General features: G+C 36.5%; 1 protein-coding gene across 3 annotated transcripts in view; it reads left to right on the top strand.

Moving 5' to 3' along the window:
- The window catches only part of LOC134541284 (cytosolic carboxypeptidase Nna1), a 35,419-nt gene extending 26,880 nt beyond the window's left edge, over positions 1-8,539 (top strand). For all 3 annotated transcript variants that reach the window (XM_063384594.1, XM_063384592.1, XM_063384595.1), the window contains 4 exons: positions 963-1,122; positions 2,351-2,578; positions 6,008-6,125; positions 8,389-8,539. In XM_063384594.1, coding sequence (XP_063240664.1) covers positions 963-1,122; positions 2,351-2,578; positions 6,008-6,067 — 448 coding nt within the window. In that variant the 3' untranslated portion in view covers positions 6,068-6,125; positions 8,389-8,539. The remainder of the gene's footprint in view (positions 1-962; positions 1,123-2,350; positions 2,579-6,007; positions 6,126-8,388) is intronic.
- The last annotated feature ends 6,782 nt before the right edge of the window (positions 8,540-15,321 follow it).

The raw sequence follows: 15,321 nt of genomic DNA, 5'->3' as shown, positions 1-15,321 counted from the left end.
ACAAAAAAAAATATTCATTACTCAGTTAAATAATATGCTTAGAGACAGCTGAGAAGCACTATCACGAAGGACAGACTTCCGTCTCCTTGGTGTCTTGCGAAGCCTTCCTTCTCTTGCGATCGTTAGTGAGCATCCCGCATCCTGCATGAAAGAAATAAACAATTTTTACCTCAACACAACGTGTTCGTGGTTGTTTGTGAACAACTGCGATTTTGGACTTCGACCCCTTCCCTATAATCATTTACTCTGAGTTACCTCCTCCTGTTCTGGTTAAAATCTGATATTTTGGGAAAGTGTGTCTACTGGTCGATATGGCAGATTTTGGGTATATTATATTTTTAAAGCAAGAAACATACTACCTTCTGCTGGAATAGATAATTATTTTAAATAGCACATGTCGTTGCAGCATATATAGTTTTTTTTTGTAGGATAAAAATATTATCTGTTACTTAGAGTGTTGTCAATTATTTTTATTTTTTTGACGTGATAAGTCTTATAAATCGATGAACGCTGGCTGCACGCACAAAAAAATTGTCACGTACCGCCTGAGCAGAGCGTGCAAGAACCAGCCAACCACCGTGCGAGAAAATCTTCTATAATATCAAAACAGGTTAAGGCGGGCCTTTTTAACTAATTTTTCGTGATTATATTCAAACAAATTATTTAAATTAAATTTTGTAAAAAACTGTAAATAATTTTTGAAAATTAATAAAAGTATTCAATTTTGGATCAATGTTTTCTTATGACGTTATCACATAATATTATCATCCGTAAACCGACTTTACAGACAACCCCCTTTTTTTAAAAACAGAATAATCCCCGTGACTCCCATGGTATAGAAAAAAAAAATCACATCCTTTTGAACGTGTTATAACTCGTAGGAGTAATAACAAAATCTTTCGTTTGAATAAAAATTTTTTTAATTTTTTAAGCTTCGTCGTGTGTGTGTGTTGTTGCTGCAGACTGATAGAAGAGTGTGGCATCGAGCTGTACTGCGACCTCCACGCCCACTCCCGCAAGCACAATGTGTTCATCTACGGCTGTGAGAACAAGCGCTACCTCGACCGGCGACTGCAGGAGCAGGTTTTCCCGTTGATGCTGCACAAGAACGCCGCTGACAAGGTGAGCGTTTCATCGTCCGCTAACGATTTATTTATTTTTTTCCCCCCAATTCAAAATCGGATATCAAATTTTTTTTGACATGGCAACGTCTAATAAATCGATGAACGCCGGCTGCACACACGAAAAAGGATGACTCAATGTCCCGTTACGCACACTGTCCCGTTACGCTCATTGTACGCTTGCGCCGCATCTTGTCTCTCTTCCACTCGATTGGAACAACCGTCGATTTGACTTTTTCCGAGGCACGTTGAAACTTGAAACACTCCCCATTCGTTTCCCACTTTTCCTATCATCGTCCTTATCCTTAACAGAATAACACAGATTGGAAGAGGTTAAATAGCAAACGTGTATAAAAGTTATATGTTGAAATAATCTCTTCGTTAAAGTAATAAACATATTTGAATTAACGAGTGCGAATAAAAGTAAATTTATCAATTAAATTGTAGATTTTATTTCACTCGTTCATTGTATCCATACAAAATAGTGATAATTCAATAAAAATTATTCAATTTTATTCATAAAAGTATGCAATCGTTTCATCAATTTTTGTTATGGCGTTGTCACCTTAAACTATCGTCCGTAAACCGACTTTTCAGACCACTTTTTTTTTAGCCAAATTTTATCTTAGGTTGGCCAGCCGTCCTGAGTTGGCCAATTCACAAGTCTCAATTTAAAAAAAAACATTTTGAGTGAGCCTTTTAGTACTCGCCAGAGATGAGTAACATCCAACCTCGGTAACAAGCGAATTCATCTCATTTCATGTTTGCAAATACGCTTATATTACTACACTTGAGACATGAAATTTAACGTAGGACTCTAAAATAATGCCAGACTTGATAAATGCACGAAAAATTTTTTCTTCAACTAAATTTTTTAGCGCAAATCACTTGTAGTTTCCGAGCAGCAGCCGCCGCTATCGAATAGTTTTATTTGCAGAGCGAAAGGTTACACTATACATATATAATGAAATGAAATACTTAAGCCCGACTTAGAGCCTGATTTCCGACGATTTTTTTTTTTTAATGCTGCCTTTTTTGTTGAAAAAGCATTAAACAGTTAAAACTGTAAAGTTTCCCTTTGTCTTTGAGAACTTGGGCTCACGCCGTGGTCACATGTGTTGCCGTTCCTCGACTTCCGTCGCGGTCGCGAGTGCCGTGCGCGCAGAGAGCTGAGACGTTGCCACATGGGTGTTGAGACGTGTGTGTGTGTGTGTCCCCCGGGGGGGCAGTTCTCGTTCGAGGACTGCAAGTTCCGCATCCAACGGGCCAAGGAGGGCACGGGGCGCGTCGTGGTGTGGATGATGGGCGTGGCCAACAGCTACACGATGGAGGCTTCGTTCGGGGGCTCGACGCTGGGCGGCCGCTGCGGCACGCACTTCACCACGCACGACTACGAGCAGGTGGGGCGCTGCTTCTGCGAGACGCTGCTGGACTTCTGCGACCCGGAGCCCTGCAAGGTGCGTCACCCGCCCCTCGCTCGGTGTTCCGTGCGTCCCGGAGCGTGGGAGACACTGTCGCAGAGCTCGCAACGTGACCAGGGAAGTCACAATCTGTGTGCGTGTTAGAAGTTACAGGTACTTACTTGGCATAGTAAATATACTGTGCTAACTCCCACACTATGTACCCTTCAAGGGCGCACATTGGGAGGGGAACATTGAGAAATTCCGGCCGCAAGGTCGGAATATATCTGTGCTAACAAACGTCCCGAAGTGTAGGAAACATTGTCACAAAGCTCGCAACGTGACCAGGGAAGTCACAATCTGTGTGCGTGTTAGAAGTTACAAGTACTTACTTGGCATGGTAAAAATACTGTGTCAACTCCCTCATTACCCTTCAAGGGCGCACATTGGGAGGGGAACATTGAGAAATTCCGGCCGCAAGGTCGGAATATATCTGTGCTAACAAACGTCCCGAAGTGTAGGAAACATTGTCACAAAGCTCGCAACGTGACCAGGGAAGTCACAATCTGTGTGCGTGTTAGAAGTTACAAGTACTTACTTGGCATGGTAAAAATACTGTGTCAACTCCCTCATTACCCTTCAAGGGCGCACATTGGGAGGGGAACGTTGAGAAATGCCGGCCGCAAGGTCGGAATATATCTGTGCTAACTAACGTCCCGAAGTGTAGGAAACATTGTCACAAAGCTCGCAACGTGACCAGGGAAGTCACAATCTGTGTGCGTGTTAGAAGTTACAAGTACTTACTTGGCATGGTAAAAATACTGTGTCAACTCCCTCATTACCCTTCAAGGGCGCACATTGGGAGGGGAACGTTGAGAAATGCCGGCCGCAAGGTCGGAATATATCTGTGCTAACTAACGTCCCGAAGTGTAGGAAACACTGTCACAAAGCTCGCAACGTGACCAGGGAAGTCACAATCTGTGTGCGTGTTAGAAGTTACAAGTACTTACTTGGCATGGTAAAAATACTGTGTCAACTCCCTCATTACCCTTCAAGGGCGCACATTGGGAGGGGAACGTTGAGAAATGCCGGCCGCAAGGTCGGAATATATCTGTGCTAACTAACGTCCCGAAGTGTAGGAAACACTGTCACAAAGCTCGCAACGTAACCAGAGATGTCACAAACTAGGGGCGCGTGTACTTACTTCGCGTGTTAGAAGTTATACCGACTTGACATAGTAAATAAGTTAACCTTTAATTTTTGCATGCAAATAATTAATAGAAATGAAATAATGAAAGGACTGGAGTGATATTATAAATATGTATTTTTAGTAAAATAATCAAGATAAATTTTATTAGAAATGAAAATCAATAAATGTGCTGAATGTTTATTTTAATTTATAAATTTTAATTATTTATTAATAAAATTTAATAATTTGTAATGCAAATAAATTATACATTCTGGAACATTACCTCACTTATATAAATACAAATGAAAAAGTTTATGAACACAATTTCTATCGCTAATATTCACAATAAATAAATATTTTTAATTATATGGATCAGTATTCAGTTTTAGTCATCACTACTGTATATGATTTAAAAAGCATATATATAATTTTTATTTGTATGTAATTTTTTTTGTGTAGAAATTTTGTTGCATATAAATTCACTCTCTTTTTCTCATAATGTGCCTAAAGAAGTATATGGAGTAGATGCCCATTGAAATGCACACTCCAATCTTAAGGATGAGATTTGCTATAGAGCGTATCTTGAGTTTAGGGAGCTTCAACACTAAAAATTTTTTATAGAGTGATAGAAATATAGGAGACAGAATTTGTAAATTAAGGGTCCACTTTACATACAGTTAGGGTGACAACAGGCATCTTTTACGTCAGCCCAAGCCTTTTGGGGTTGTTTGAAACTTGTAGGTTACGTTATTGTTCTGTTGTGCGTAATTTTACAATGTGGTTTCTTTTCATTCTGCTGGGATTTCCTTCATTTATGGTAAGCTGTTAAAATTTCTCTAAAAATGAATCAAGATTTGATATAACATTTTTTAATGACTTTCTTAGTTCATAATGACTTTTGAAATCTTTAATTTATATCTTTTCATTGATTTTTTTTCTTTTTTTTTTCCAAATTACTTAGTTTTAGGAGATTTTTTGTACTGTGTAGTTTATTATATGGTCTGGTATGCATACCAGTTCATACTGTGTGCTTTAATTTTATGCACACTGATTTGTTCACTCTGGTAGTAGTTTTTTATTTTTGTTTACATTGGTTTGCATACCATTCACAAGAACTTGAAATATAAAATTAAATTTGGATGAATTTTTTTTTAGCAATATTATATCACCATCAATGTTATTTATGCTGATTGCTTTAATAAATGAATATTTCAGTGTTATGTATTAAGACTTCAAATGTGATGCACATGTACATACCTTTCCAAGGTGTCCCCATTCTGGAAAGTCAAGGAAAAAGTGAGAATTTATTCAAAATCTTGGAAAAGTCATGGAAGTTCCTTATTGACACTAATTTGAGGTGGAGAAAAAATCATGCTCTATTCTGCCATTACCCAGATCATGAAAGCATTTTTTTTTTCATATGATGTGTTAGTACATAGTTATCTACATTATAAAATGGCGTATACATATAAGGTTCTGTGAGAACTAGGCCAGTTAATGGGATGGTGGAGGCTGGGTTTTCTTTATTTCTTTAAAAAAAAAAAATTGGAAAAAATATATAAATCATATTTTAAAGATTTTAGTCCAGGAAATTGGAAATATTGGTCAGGGAAAATCCAGGGAAAGTTTATTACAGATCTGTGTGGACACCCTTAAAGTAATGCACTCTTTTTTCAACTACACAGGTGCTAGTGTCTGAGTTTATGTATTTTTCCATCCTAAAAAAATTTTCTTTTTAATCTTTTAATGGAATATTAAATTTTTCTGATACTAAAATATTTGTTGGTATTTTGTTATTCAAGCTTTGGACCGGCAGTCAAACTGCAAGCAAAACTCTAAATCTTTAAAACAGAGGTAATAATCAATACGTGAGGTTGGTAAACTCGGTATTTGAATCCTCACCCTTCCCGAATGACCTTTCCTTACCTTCATTGCAGTTCTTGCGTTGTGCTTCCAGCTTTATGCAAACTGCAGCGTCAACTACTATTCCTAACCTAATTTTTTTTGTGGTTAATAATCATATTGTTTCAAGTTAGTTTTTTTTTTTGTGTTATTCTTTTTTCCTACATTATAAATTGTGTAAAGAAATTATTTACCAATTGTTAAATGTTGAATGTTGTGTGTATTGTTTTTGTTTTGTTGTCTTGTATTTTGTATTGTTTTGTTCTGTCTGCATATATCTGTGTTGTTTGTATCGTGCCTACCACCCAAGGCCATAAGCTGTAGGTAGGCATGCAACAAATATTAAATAAATAAATATATAAATAAATAAATATGAGTTTGTGGTTTCTGTGCAGATGTCTGTGTTCTCGGCCGATGCCAGGAACGCCTCAGGAACAAGATCATCCTCAGGCTGATGAAAGAAGGCTCCAACGCGGACGAACCAACCAACATAAGCCTGTCCGACTACTCGAGGTAGCTTCGTTTTTCAATATTTTTTGACGTAACAACGTCTAATAAATCGATGAATGCTGGCTGCACGCACGAAAAAATGTCCCGTTACACACATTGTCCCGTTACGCCGTGTCCCGTTACGTTGTGTCCCATTACGCTGTGTCCCGTTATGCTCATTGTATGCTTGCGCCGCATCTATCTTTCATCCACTCGATTGGAACAACCATCAATTTGACTTTTTCGAGGCACATTAAACTTGAAACACTTCCATTCGTTTCCTACTTTTCCTATCATCGTCTCATCCTTAACAGAATAACACAGATTGGAAGAAGTTAAATAGCAGACATGTATAAAAGTTATAGTTAAAATAATCTGTTCGTTAAAGTATAAAACATATTTGAATTAATGAGTGCAAGTAAAAGTAAATTTATCAATTAAATTGTAGAATTCATTTCACTCCTTCTTTGTATCCATACAAAATAGTGATAATTCAATAAAAATGATTCAATTTTCTTCATAAAAGCATGCAATCATTTCATCAATGTTTTGTTATGACCTTGTCACGTTAAACTATCGTCCGTAAACCGACTTTGCAGACAACCAATTTTTTTTTGGTTCGTTCCCTTATTTTCCTATGTCCTTAGTAGCATGTGTTAGGTTTTTTTTAGTAACCTATTTCATGTATTGTAAATGTGTGAGCGTATTTATACTTTCTTTGAATGATTCTTGCAGTTTGGGAAGATTGATTTGAATCATCAGTTCACACTGTGTCTCATACAGAAAAACCTGAGGAACTACTGCCAAAGAAGTATGTCATTTGGCACAAAAGTGCAAACTAGCAGTGGCGTATTTCCGAAAGTAATGGTTCAATTGTGAATATATTGTAAGGTGCTGAAATCATTATTTTTTAAAATGTTTATTATTTTATGATTATTTATAATATTTTAATGAGCATTATTTTCAAGTAAATATTTTCCAACTGAGCAAACTATAAATTTTTATGAAGAATGTAATATAAAAAGTGACATGTTAATAATCATAGCAACTACAGGGGTACAGCTTTTACAAGCGGGAGAGAAACTTGGTGGATTAACGGAGGGCTTTTATTGGCCGGGAGCAGGTTTTCCAATCCGCCAGCGGGGTTGGAGGAAGACTTGTTCGATGGTTATCGAGGCGACGATACGTCCAGGGCATAACCTGTAGACCTTAATTTTTTGATCTGAAAACTTCACCATTAGTGGCTCCCTTTAGTTCCAGAGACAGAACTAATAGATTTTCGCTGATGGGAGAGTAAGCCCTGTGTGATCGTTCATCTTGTTTGGTCTTCAAGTGTCGGCCAAACGTGACGACAGAAGGGTACAACCATATCTTTGTGTGTTATTTTGAAATGTTCTCCATAATACTGGCCATTAATTCGGCATTCTATTGCTCGGAACATTCTGTAATCCCCTGAAGCTCCTTTGTGTTCGGATTCCGGATGTTGATCTTAGAAGGGGGAGCATAGGAGAACTGAAATGCACAAAGGATATAGTAGAGTAACATAGAAGATCTGGAACATACAAAAAAATATAGTAGAGGGCATGGATAATGATACTGTATATAGACTTATTACTCATTTCAGAATGTATGAGAGATATTACTGCAAGCTAACAGTAAGATAAATATTTTAAAAAAATAATCTTCTGCCCACATATAATTATATGTATTAACTATAATTGCTCACATTTCTTTCGTATTAATATTGGTAATAATTTTTTTCAACTCCAGAATGTTTTTTTATATAGATACGTATGTTATTTGTATTTTGTTTTGATATTTTCAACCATGTTTTTTGATTATTATATCATCTGCTAGTTGTTATCTGCTTGTATTATCAACCTTAATTTTTTGAGCCTTCTTTTTTTTACGTATTACTTGTTCATTGTGTGATCTTTGTTGCTGGTTTTGTTGTTTCCTATCACCATTACTGTGTTTTGCTGAAGTTTCCTGTGTTTATTTCTACAGGTAGGCATGCGACCAATGTCGGTAAAATAAATAAATAGACGATTTGTGATATGCTTAAGCTTGCTTGTCTTACCTGAAAATGATATATAAAAAAGTTTTGTAAAAATATTTCGATAGCAGGTCGTTGTAAAGTCCTGAAATGTATTTCCCAGATACCTGTTAGACACCCTGTTTGTTTTTCATCGATGTACGAAGGTACGGAAGGTACGGAAGGTACGGACCGTGGGTCCGTAGTTGCGGTCGCGCGTGTGGAAGATGGGGAGAGGTGTGTGTTGTCTAGCGACGAGGCGGACACGAGCAGCTGCTCGGAGACGACGAAGGACGAGGGGGGCTTCGCGGGCAGCGCGGAGTACGACTGCTGCGTCCCGCTCCACGCTCCGCCCCCGTCCCCTGTGCTCCCCAGGAGGGAGCACCGCAAGGCGACCAAGAAGGTGCGTGCTTCCGCTGCGTCGTGAGACGTCCCGAGTGGATCTCAAATTAATTAATTAATTAATTAATTTATTTATTTATTAATGTTGTAACATGCCCACCAACAGCCGAGGGCTGTAGCGGTGGGCACGACATATACCGTATATACCCGAATCTATAAGACGACCCCCAAACTACAGACTCATGTTTTCAGGAGAAAAAAAAAAAATTTCCAGGTGGTCGGCCATTTTCGCATAACAATTTTGTGTTTAAAATGTAAATAGCATAATAACTCGCGGAACCGTTCGTCCAACTGAAAAAAACAATAATAATCACAGCAAGGAAGTACTGTATAACCTACATTAATGTTTTTGTACAAGAAACTATTCGATAAGATGGATGCCATCTCGTGCTATAAAAAATTCCAATAACATCGGTCGTAACATGTGCAGCCAGTAACTACTGCACAACCCGAAAACATTGACCCAAACTAGGTATGCTTACCTAAAACATCTGTGTATCTGAATCTAAGGCGACCCCTTTGTTTTGAATTATAAATTATGGTAAAAAATGTCGTCTTAGATTCGTGTATATACGGTATATACAAGGACAACATATAAACAATACAAATAAAATACAAACAAGCAAATAAATAAAGTTTAAAATATACCTACTAAGGATAAACATCAAAATATAAAACGCATAAAAATAAATACAAAACATAGACGTTATAACGAAAATCGTCACAAAAGATTTCTGACGTGTAACATCTCTGCTCTCGGTACGTCGCATTTGGCGTGAGTCATTTCGCGAATGGAAACGGAAATTTTGTAACCGCGCGGTACCAACACTTGTGGCGGATGGCGCGAACTGATATGTTCACAAAGCCAAAGGGTAACTTTGAAGTATTAACTGTATGATGAATTTTTTGTTACAAGATGGGCCGTTTTTTCAATAAAATTTTCTTTTTTTAAAAACTCAGGTCCAGAGCTGGGCTTGAATATTGTTTCACGTCTTTTGTTCGCTTTCATCGGAGCCGTTCTTGTTATGTAGTTTAACATTCTGGTCTGCGAATGGAAAGACTCGATAGTCAAACGTAGCTGCTCTGGCAGCGTTAAGAAATGTAGTTGAAAACACAATTTTTTAAATTTTTATCACACTATGTATTATAAAGTACAATTGTGAATACTTTAAAATTTTGTTTCAGAGTTTCGTACTTTTAAGTGTATGCTGCAACCTGAGAACACGCGAATTCGCTCGTTACCGAGGTTAGATGTTACACATCTCTGGCGAGTGCTGAAAGTCTCGCTCGCGTTTTTTTTTCTGAGGTGTCAAAAGTCGATTTCCCCCGATGCTCTCGACTGTCGAGTGATACAAGGATCGTGAGATGAGACAAAAAAATTGGAGCCATCAGAAACATTGGTTACAGTGAAATGTGTTTTAATTTGTTTTTTCTATGGATTTTGCGCATTCTGTTGTCCGCCAGCAATCACGTCGCTCGCGTTAATATATTTTTTTGAGTGGTTCCGTATGTTGACCTAGGCCACCAGTTCGTATTGCTGTGCCACCAGAGTTTTTTAAGTTCGCTCGAGATCTTTTCGTTTCTGTCCGCTTTTATTTTACTACAGTGTTTCATTTTTGCTAGCAGGTTAAAATTCACATTTCACAGGTAAATTTTCGTTACGAGTTTTTAAAGACGAGATCTGAATCATGGATGCAACACGATCGCAGAGACTTTTTTTTTATCTATTTTTATGTACTTTGACTATTCATACTGTAAAAAAAATGCTAAACAACATGGTAGAAATTGAGCCAGCCCAATTAATGAAACAGCTCAATAAAATGCCTGATTAATTTTTTTTATTGTGCCCTGTATCAATAACTGAACAAAAAAGTACATTTGCATAACTCATTAAAATGTTACATTCCTTTAAAATTGCTTGGAATGTTTTGGAAACATGCATGAATACAAATTTTTTTTTTGTATATTGTACCAAGAACTTCGCATTTGATGAAGTAATTGCTTTTTTATTATAAAATTTTATAATTTTTATTAAATGAAAAAAAAATTAAGATGGTGTTCAAGGTGGGAGTGTATAGATATTACTTGAATTTGAAATAGTGGAATTAAAAATAATAGAATCATCTAGAACCTAGGATGGTAGGGTCAAAGTCATCCAATATGGCAGCCGGGATCAAGGTCAAAGTCATCTGAGGTCAAGATCACCCAAATTTGTCCTATGCGTAATGGAATGACTGCAGATTTTTTTTTTTAACAAAGCTGCATCAAAATTAATTTATAAAATAATAAAATATGTAAAGTAAAAATATATTATTTGTAGTTAAGTGTTGAATCAAAGTATTTTCTTTATATTATTAAATTAACACACAGATAAAACTTTGACAGTATTTTATAACCTCTAAATTTTATCCACTGTTGGGAATCAGTATTATGACCCTTGTAAAGTTACGTTATTTATGACTTTAATATTAAAATATCATGTAACCAAGGACTCGTCAATGTATGTCTTTTCGTGTTTGAAGCTTTGGAAACATCGTGAAGCTTTGCATCACGTTAAAAGTTTCAAATGAAACAAGTACCAAATTGCCATGCAAAGTTGAATCAAAATTCCAAAATAGTTTCAATTCAGTTTTCTTATTCAGAACTTCGAACAGACCTTGCGCTAAGTGGTATAAAATAGGGGATTGATGACGGTGGGAAGAATATAATCATATTCCTGAGTGCTTATAAGACTGCAGCAGTGTCGGCAGAAAAAACACAAGTAGTTTTTTTGTTGATTTTTGTTGATTTTGGTTGCAGAAAATGAAGACTTCAAGTGCAGGACTGGAGAAGAGCTCTCCACCTCCTCGGAAAATTCTTCCGGTAAATGTTTTTCTTTTCCTCCCCCAATATTTATGTTTAAAATTTTATGAACTGTTAATGTACAAAGTCTTTATAATTTCTTCATGGTGAATATTTTTTTTGTCCACTAGTGATGTATATGTATTTGTGTATATCGTCAAACATTTAAAAAAAACTGGTATTTTTGGCGTACTATTCCAACTTGTGATGTATCAGAATTGAAATGACTGCAAAAAAAAAAAAATATATATATATATATATATATATATTTATTTATTTATTTATTTACCATCTTATGTTGAATCAAAATGATTTGGAATAGTGAAATTAAAACGCTGTGGCTATATTAGGTGTTGTCCGGAAAGGATTTGGTTTGGTTGGTTTGGGAAAAGGAAGAGGTTTGCCAAGATGAGGTTTTGCCGTGGGTGGAAACTAGTCTAGTTACGTCCGTGCACGCAACCGTCGATTTTTTTTTTTGCTTCTAGATACACCACACAACCATCGACTTGCACACAAGCGACCCCGGGAGTGAGCTGAATGACGCTACTGCGTCCGAGGAAGAAAGTTCCTGGAAGAATGTCTCCAAGAGGAACAAGATGGATGTGTATTTCAAAGGTCAGTGTAGGACGGGTCGCTATTTGATGTCACACGTTCCGTTCCCTACCTTGTCAGTTTGTTTCGTCTGCAAAGTGAGAGTTCCAAGTTGAGTTTCAATGAAATATAAACTCAGTAGAAAAAAAAAAATTTTTTGAAAGAAAACTATTTCGCAAGGTGTTTATTCATATGTTGCATAGGGGTAGCTTAACCATTAGTTTGCTATGCGAGTTCTTACTGCATTAGGTAGTTTTACTTTTCATTGCATACTTTTATGAATAAAATTGAATCATTTTTATTGAATTATCACTATTTTGTATGGATACAAAGAAGGAGTGAAATGAAATCTACAATTTAATTGATAAATTTACTTTTATTTACACTCATTAATTAAAATATGTTTATTACTTTAACGAACAGATTATTTTAACTATAACTTTTATACATGTTTGCTATTTAACTTCTTCCGATCTGTGTTATTCTGTTAAGGATAGGACGATGATAGGAAAAGTAGGAAACGAATGGGAGTGTTTCAATTTTAATGTGCCTTGATAAAGTCAAATCGATGGTTGTTCCAAACGAGAGTGGAAGAGAGATAGATGCGGCGCAAGCGTACAATGAGCGCAACGGGACACAGCGTAATGGGACAATGTGCGTTACGGGACACTTTTTTGTGCGTGCAGCTGGCGTTCATCGATTTATTAGACGTTGTCACGTCAAAAAACATGTTAGCGAGTCTTTCAGTACTCGTGATCTTACCTCAGTAACACCAATCCCTCACTTGGCACAAGTAGTAATTACAGCATCCAGATAACAAAGGATTGTCGCATACAGATGGGATTGTAGACAGACGAATATGCGAATTTTCCAGGTCTCTATGCATGCCCTGTCGTCGCCCGCAATTCGGATGAATGTGAATAACAAATTTTTTTTATTTTTTTTTAACAGGTTTCCAGGCTGGAGACCAGTGCGACATGCCTCCAGAGCTGATTGTGACGCCGGCACAGGCTAGTTTTCCAGTCTGATTCTAGGAATGAAAATCTATTGGTGTCCACTTTTACTTTATTTTATTTTATTAAAAAAAAATGGGTGGGTTGTCTGTAAAGTCGGTTTATGGACGATGATTTTACGTGAAAACGTCATGAGAAAACATTGATGAAAAATTGCATAATTTTTAATTTTCAAATATTATTTACAGTTTATGCAAATTCAATTTAAATAATTTGTGTAAATACAATCACGAACAATTAGTTAAAAGGCCTGCCTCAACCTGTTTTATATTATAGAAGATTTTCTCGCAGGGTGGTTGGCTGGTTCTTGCACGCTCGGCTCAGGCGGAACGTGACAATGAGTCATCCTTTTTCGTGCGTGCAGCCGGTGTTCATCGATTTATAAGACGTTATAACGTAAATAAAATTTTTTTTCATTGCCATCTTCAGTGAAACCAGCCATCAGTATAGAAACTAGTAGAAAAAATGACATTGTTTTTTAAGACCAAAAAATAGTGTCTTTTGACAGCATTATTACAGTTGTATACATTATGAAAGAAAAAAATACATATATATTTTTTAATTCTATTCCAGTTATTATTTCACAGTAGAAACATTTTCGGTCAAACATACATTACCTAAATTTTTTTCTTAAAGCAATAATGTTGCAAAACATAGTATATTCAATATCATAAAACTAATTTTTGTGCACCGAATTTTTCTGGGTGTTTAATAATCAGTTTAAATAATTGGTTGCAACCGAATGAACCAAATAGTCATTGCTGAATTGAGTAGTAGATACTTTGATGTAGTACCTCCTGTACGTGAAGGTTTTTTTCCTCATGTCATTTTGCATACATTGGAACTTGTTTCTGTTGCAGGCCCCCGGTTCTGTGGATTCGGCAGGCGTTAATCGTCAGTCGTTGGGGCGAGGTAAGGGTGGCGGCAAATACCAATCATTCAACACTTCGATGACACCACATTGTGCATACACGACTATTATGAAAGACTGAAATTAATTTTATTTGAAAGCCTGTACCCTGGTGATGGAGGAAATAGTCCCAAAATTGTAATTTTTTTTTTTCAGGAGAGCAAATTTTTTGATTTGTTTCATTTTTATTTTCCTTCGCTAGTAATAGGATTTGCATTATGAAACTTCAACTCACTATTCTTGGTATTATTTATTAGACGACTATACTATTTTTCAAGAATAGTTTGATGTTATAATTTTGCCAACACTTCTGGACATGCAAATACATATCTATAAAGAGTGTAGAGAGTAGCTATCAATAAAAGAACTTAATTATCGGTTCACATTATTTGCGGTGCAATAAAATTGTTAGTTAAGCTATTAATGCATCAATATGCTGCATGCGCCCCATGTTTTTTTTTCGTTTCATGTCTTACAAGTATTTTAATAGCTATCAAAAGTTGCCAAGTATGAATTTTTCAGGATAATTTAGAAAAAAGTTAGAAATCTGTATATATAGTTTTATCCTTCATAAGGATTAGAGAAATTATAGAGAAATTATTTTTGTACTTTTTAGTCCATTATAAAAACATTGTACAGTACACTCCCGATTATCCGCCAAATTAAGTGGCAGGGCCAACGCGGATAGTGAAAATCGCGGATATTCCGCAAAAGAGCCGAAAATGGAAAAGCAAAAAAGGAATTATTAATTTTAACTTAAAAATATAAAAATTTATGTACAGTAAAAAATACAATGAATAGTAAAAAATTTTTAATGATGCTACAATTTGAGTATTTTACTGAATAATTAACATTCAATACATTTCTGTAATGTAAACATGAAAGTGCTCGTTACTTACTTCGTAACAAGGACACAGTACTGTATGTACTCAGAGACTTCATTAGACACTAAAAAAAAAGCAACCATATGACTAGAAACAAAGCGGGACAGAAACAAAAATAGCTAACGCTTGCCAGCCTACATACTGAGTGTGTTCCGAGAAGGCCTGTGGCGTTTGACTGTATACTGCACACGATACACTCGTCAATAGAGTTGAAATTTGGCCCACTTGTAATAAAATACAGATTTACATATGTGCTGTATTTTTTTTCGTAGCATGCGCGGATAACAGGGAGTTTACTGTACATTTAAAACATTTTAATTTTATTATTATGTAACATGAGAACACATGAGTATGCACATTACCGAGTTTGGATGTTAGGACATCTCCGGCAAGTACTGAAAGACTCGGTGTATGGTCCTTCCCCAGATAAGAGCAAGGTCGAGGAACCGGAGCCGGCTGCTTGCAGCGTCCCGGATCAGCGGTCCGGCGGGAAGCAGCGCTCCCGTTCGTCCAGACACGGCCGCTGCCAGATTCTTGCGAGGTG

This window comes from Bacillus rossius, chromosome 18 (assembly GCF_032445375.1).
Source record: "Bacillus rossius redtenbacheri isolate Brsri chromosome 18, Brsri_v3, whole genome shotgun sequence".
Classification (NCBI taxonomy): domain Eukaryota; kingdom Metazoa; phylum Arthropoda; class Insecta; order Phasmatodea; family Bacillidae; genus Bacillus; species Bacillus rossius.
This window is presented reverse-complemented; position numbering and strand designations above follow the sequence as displayed.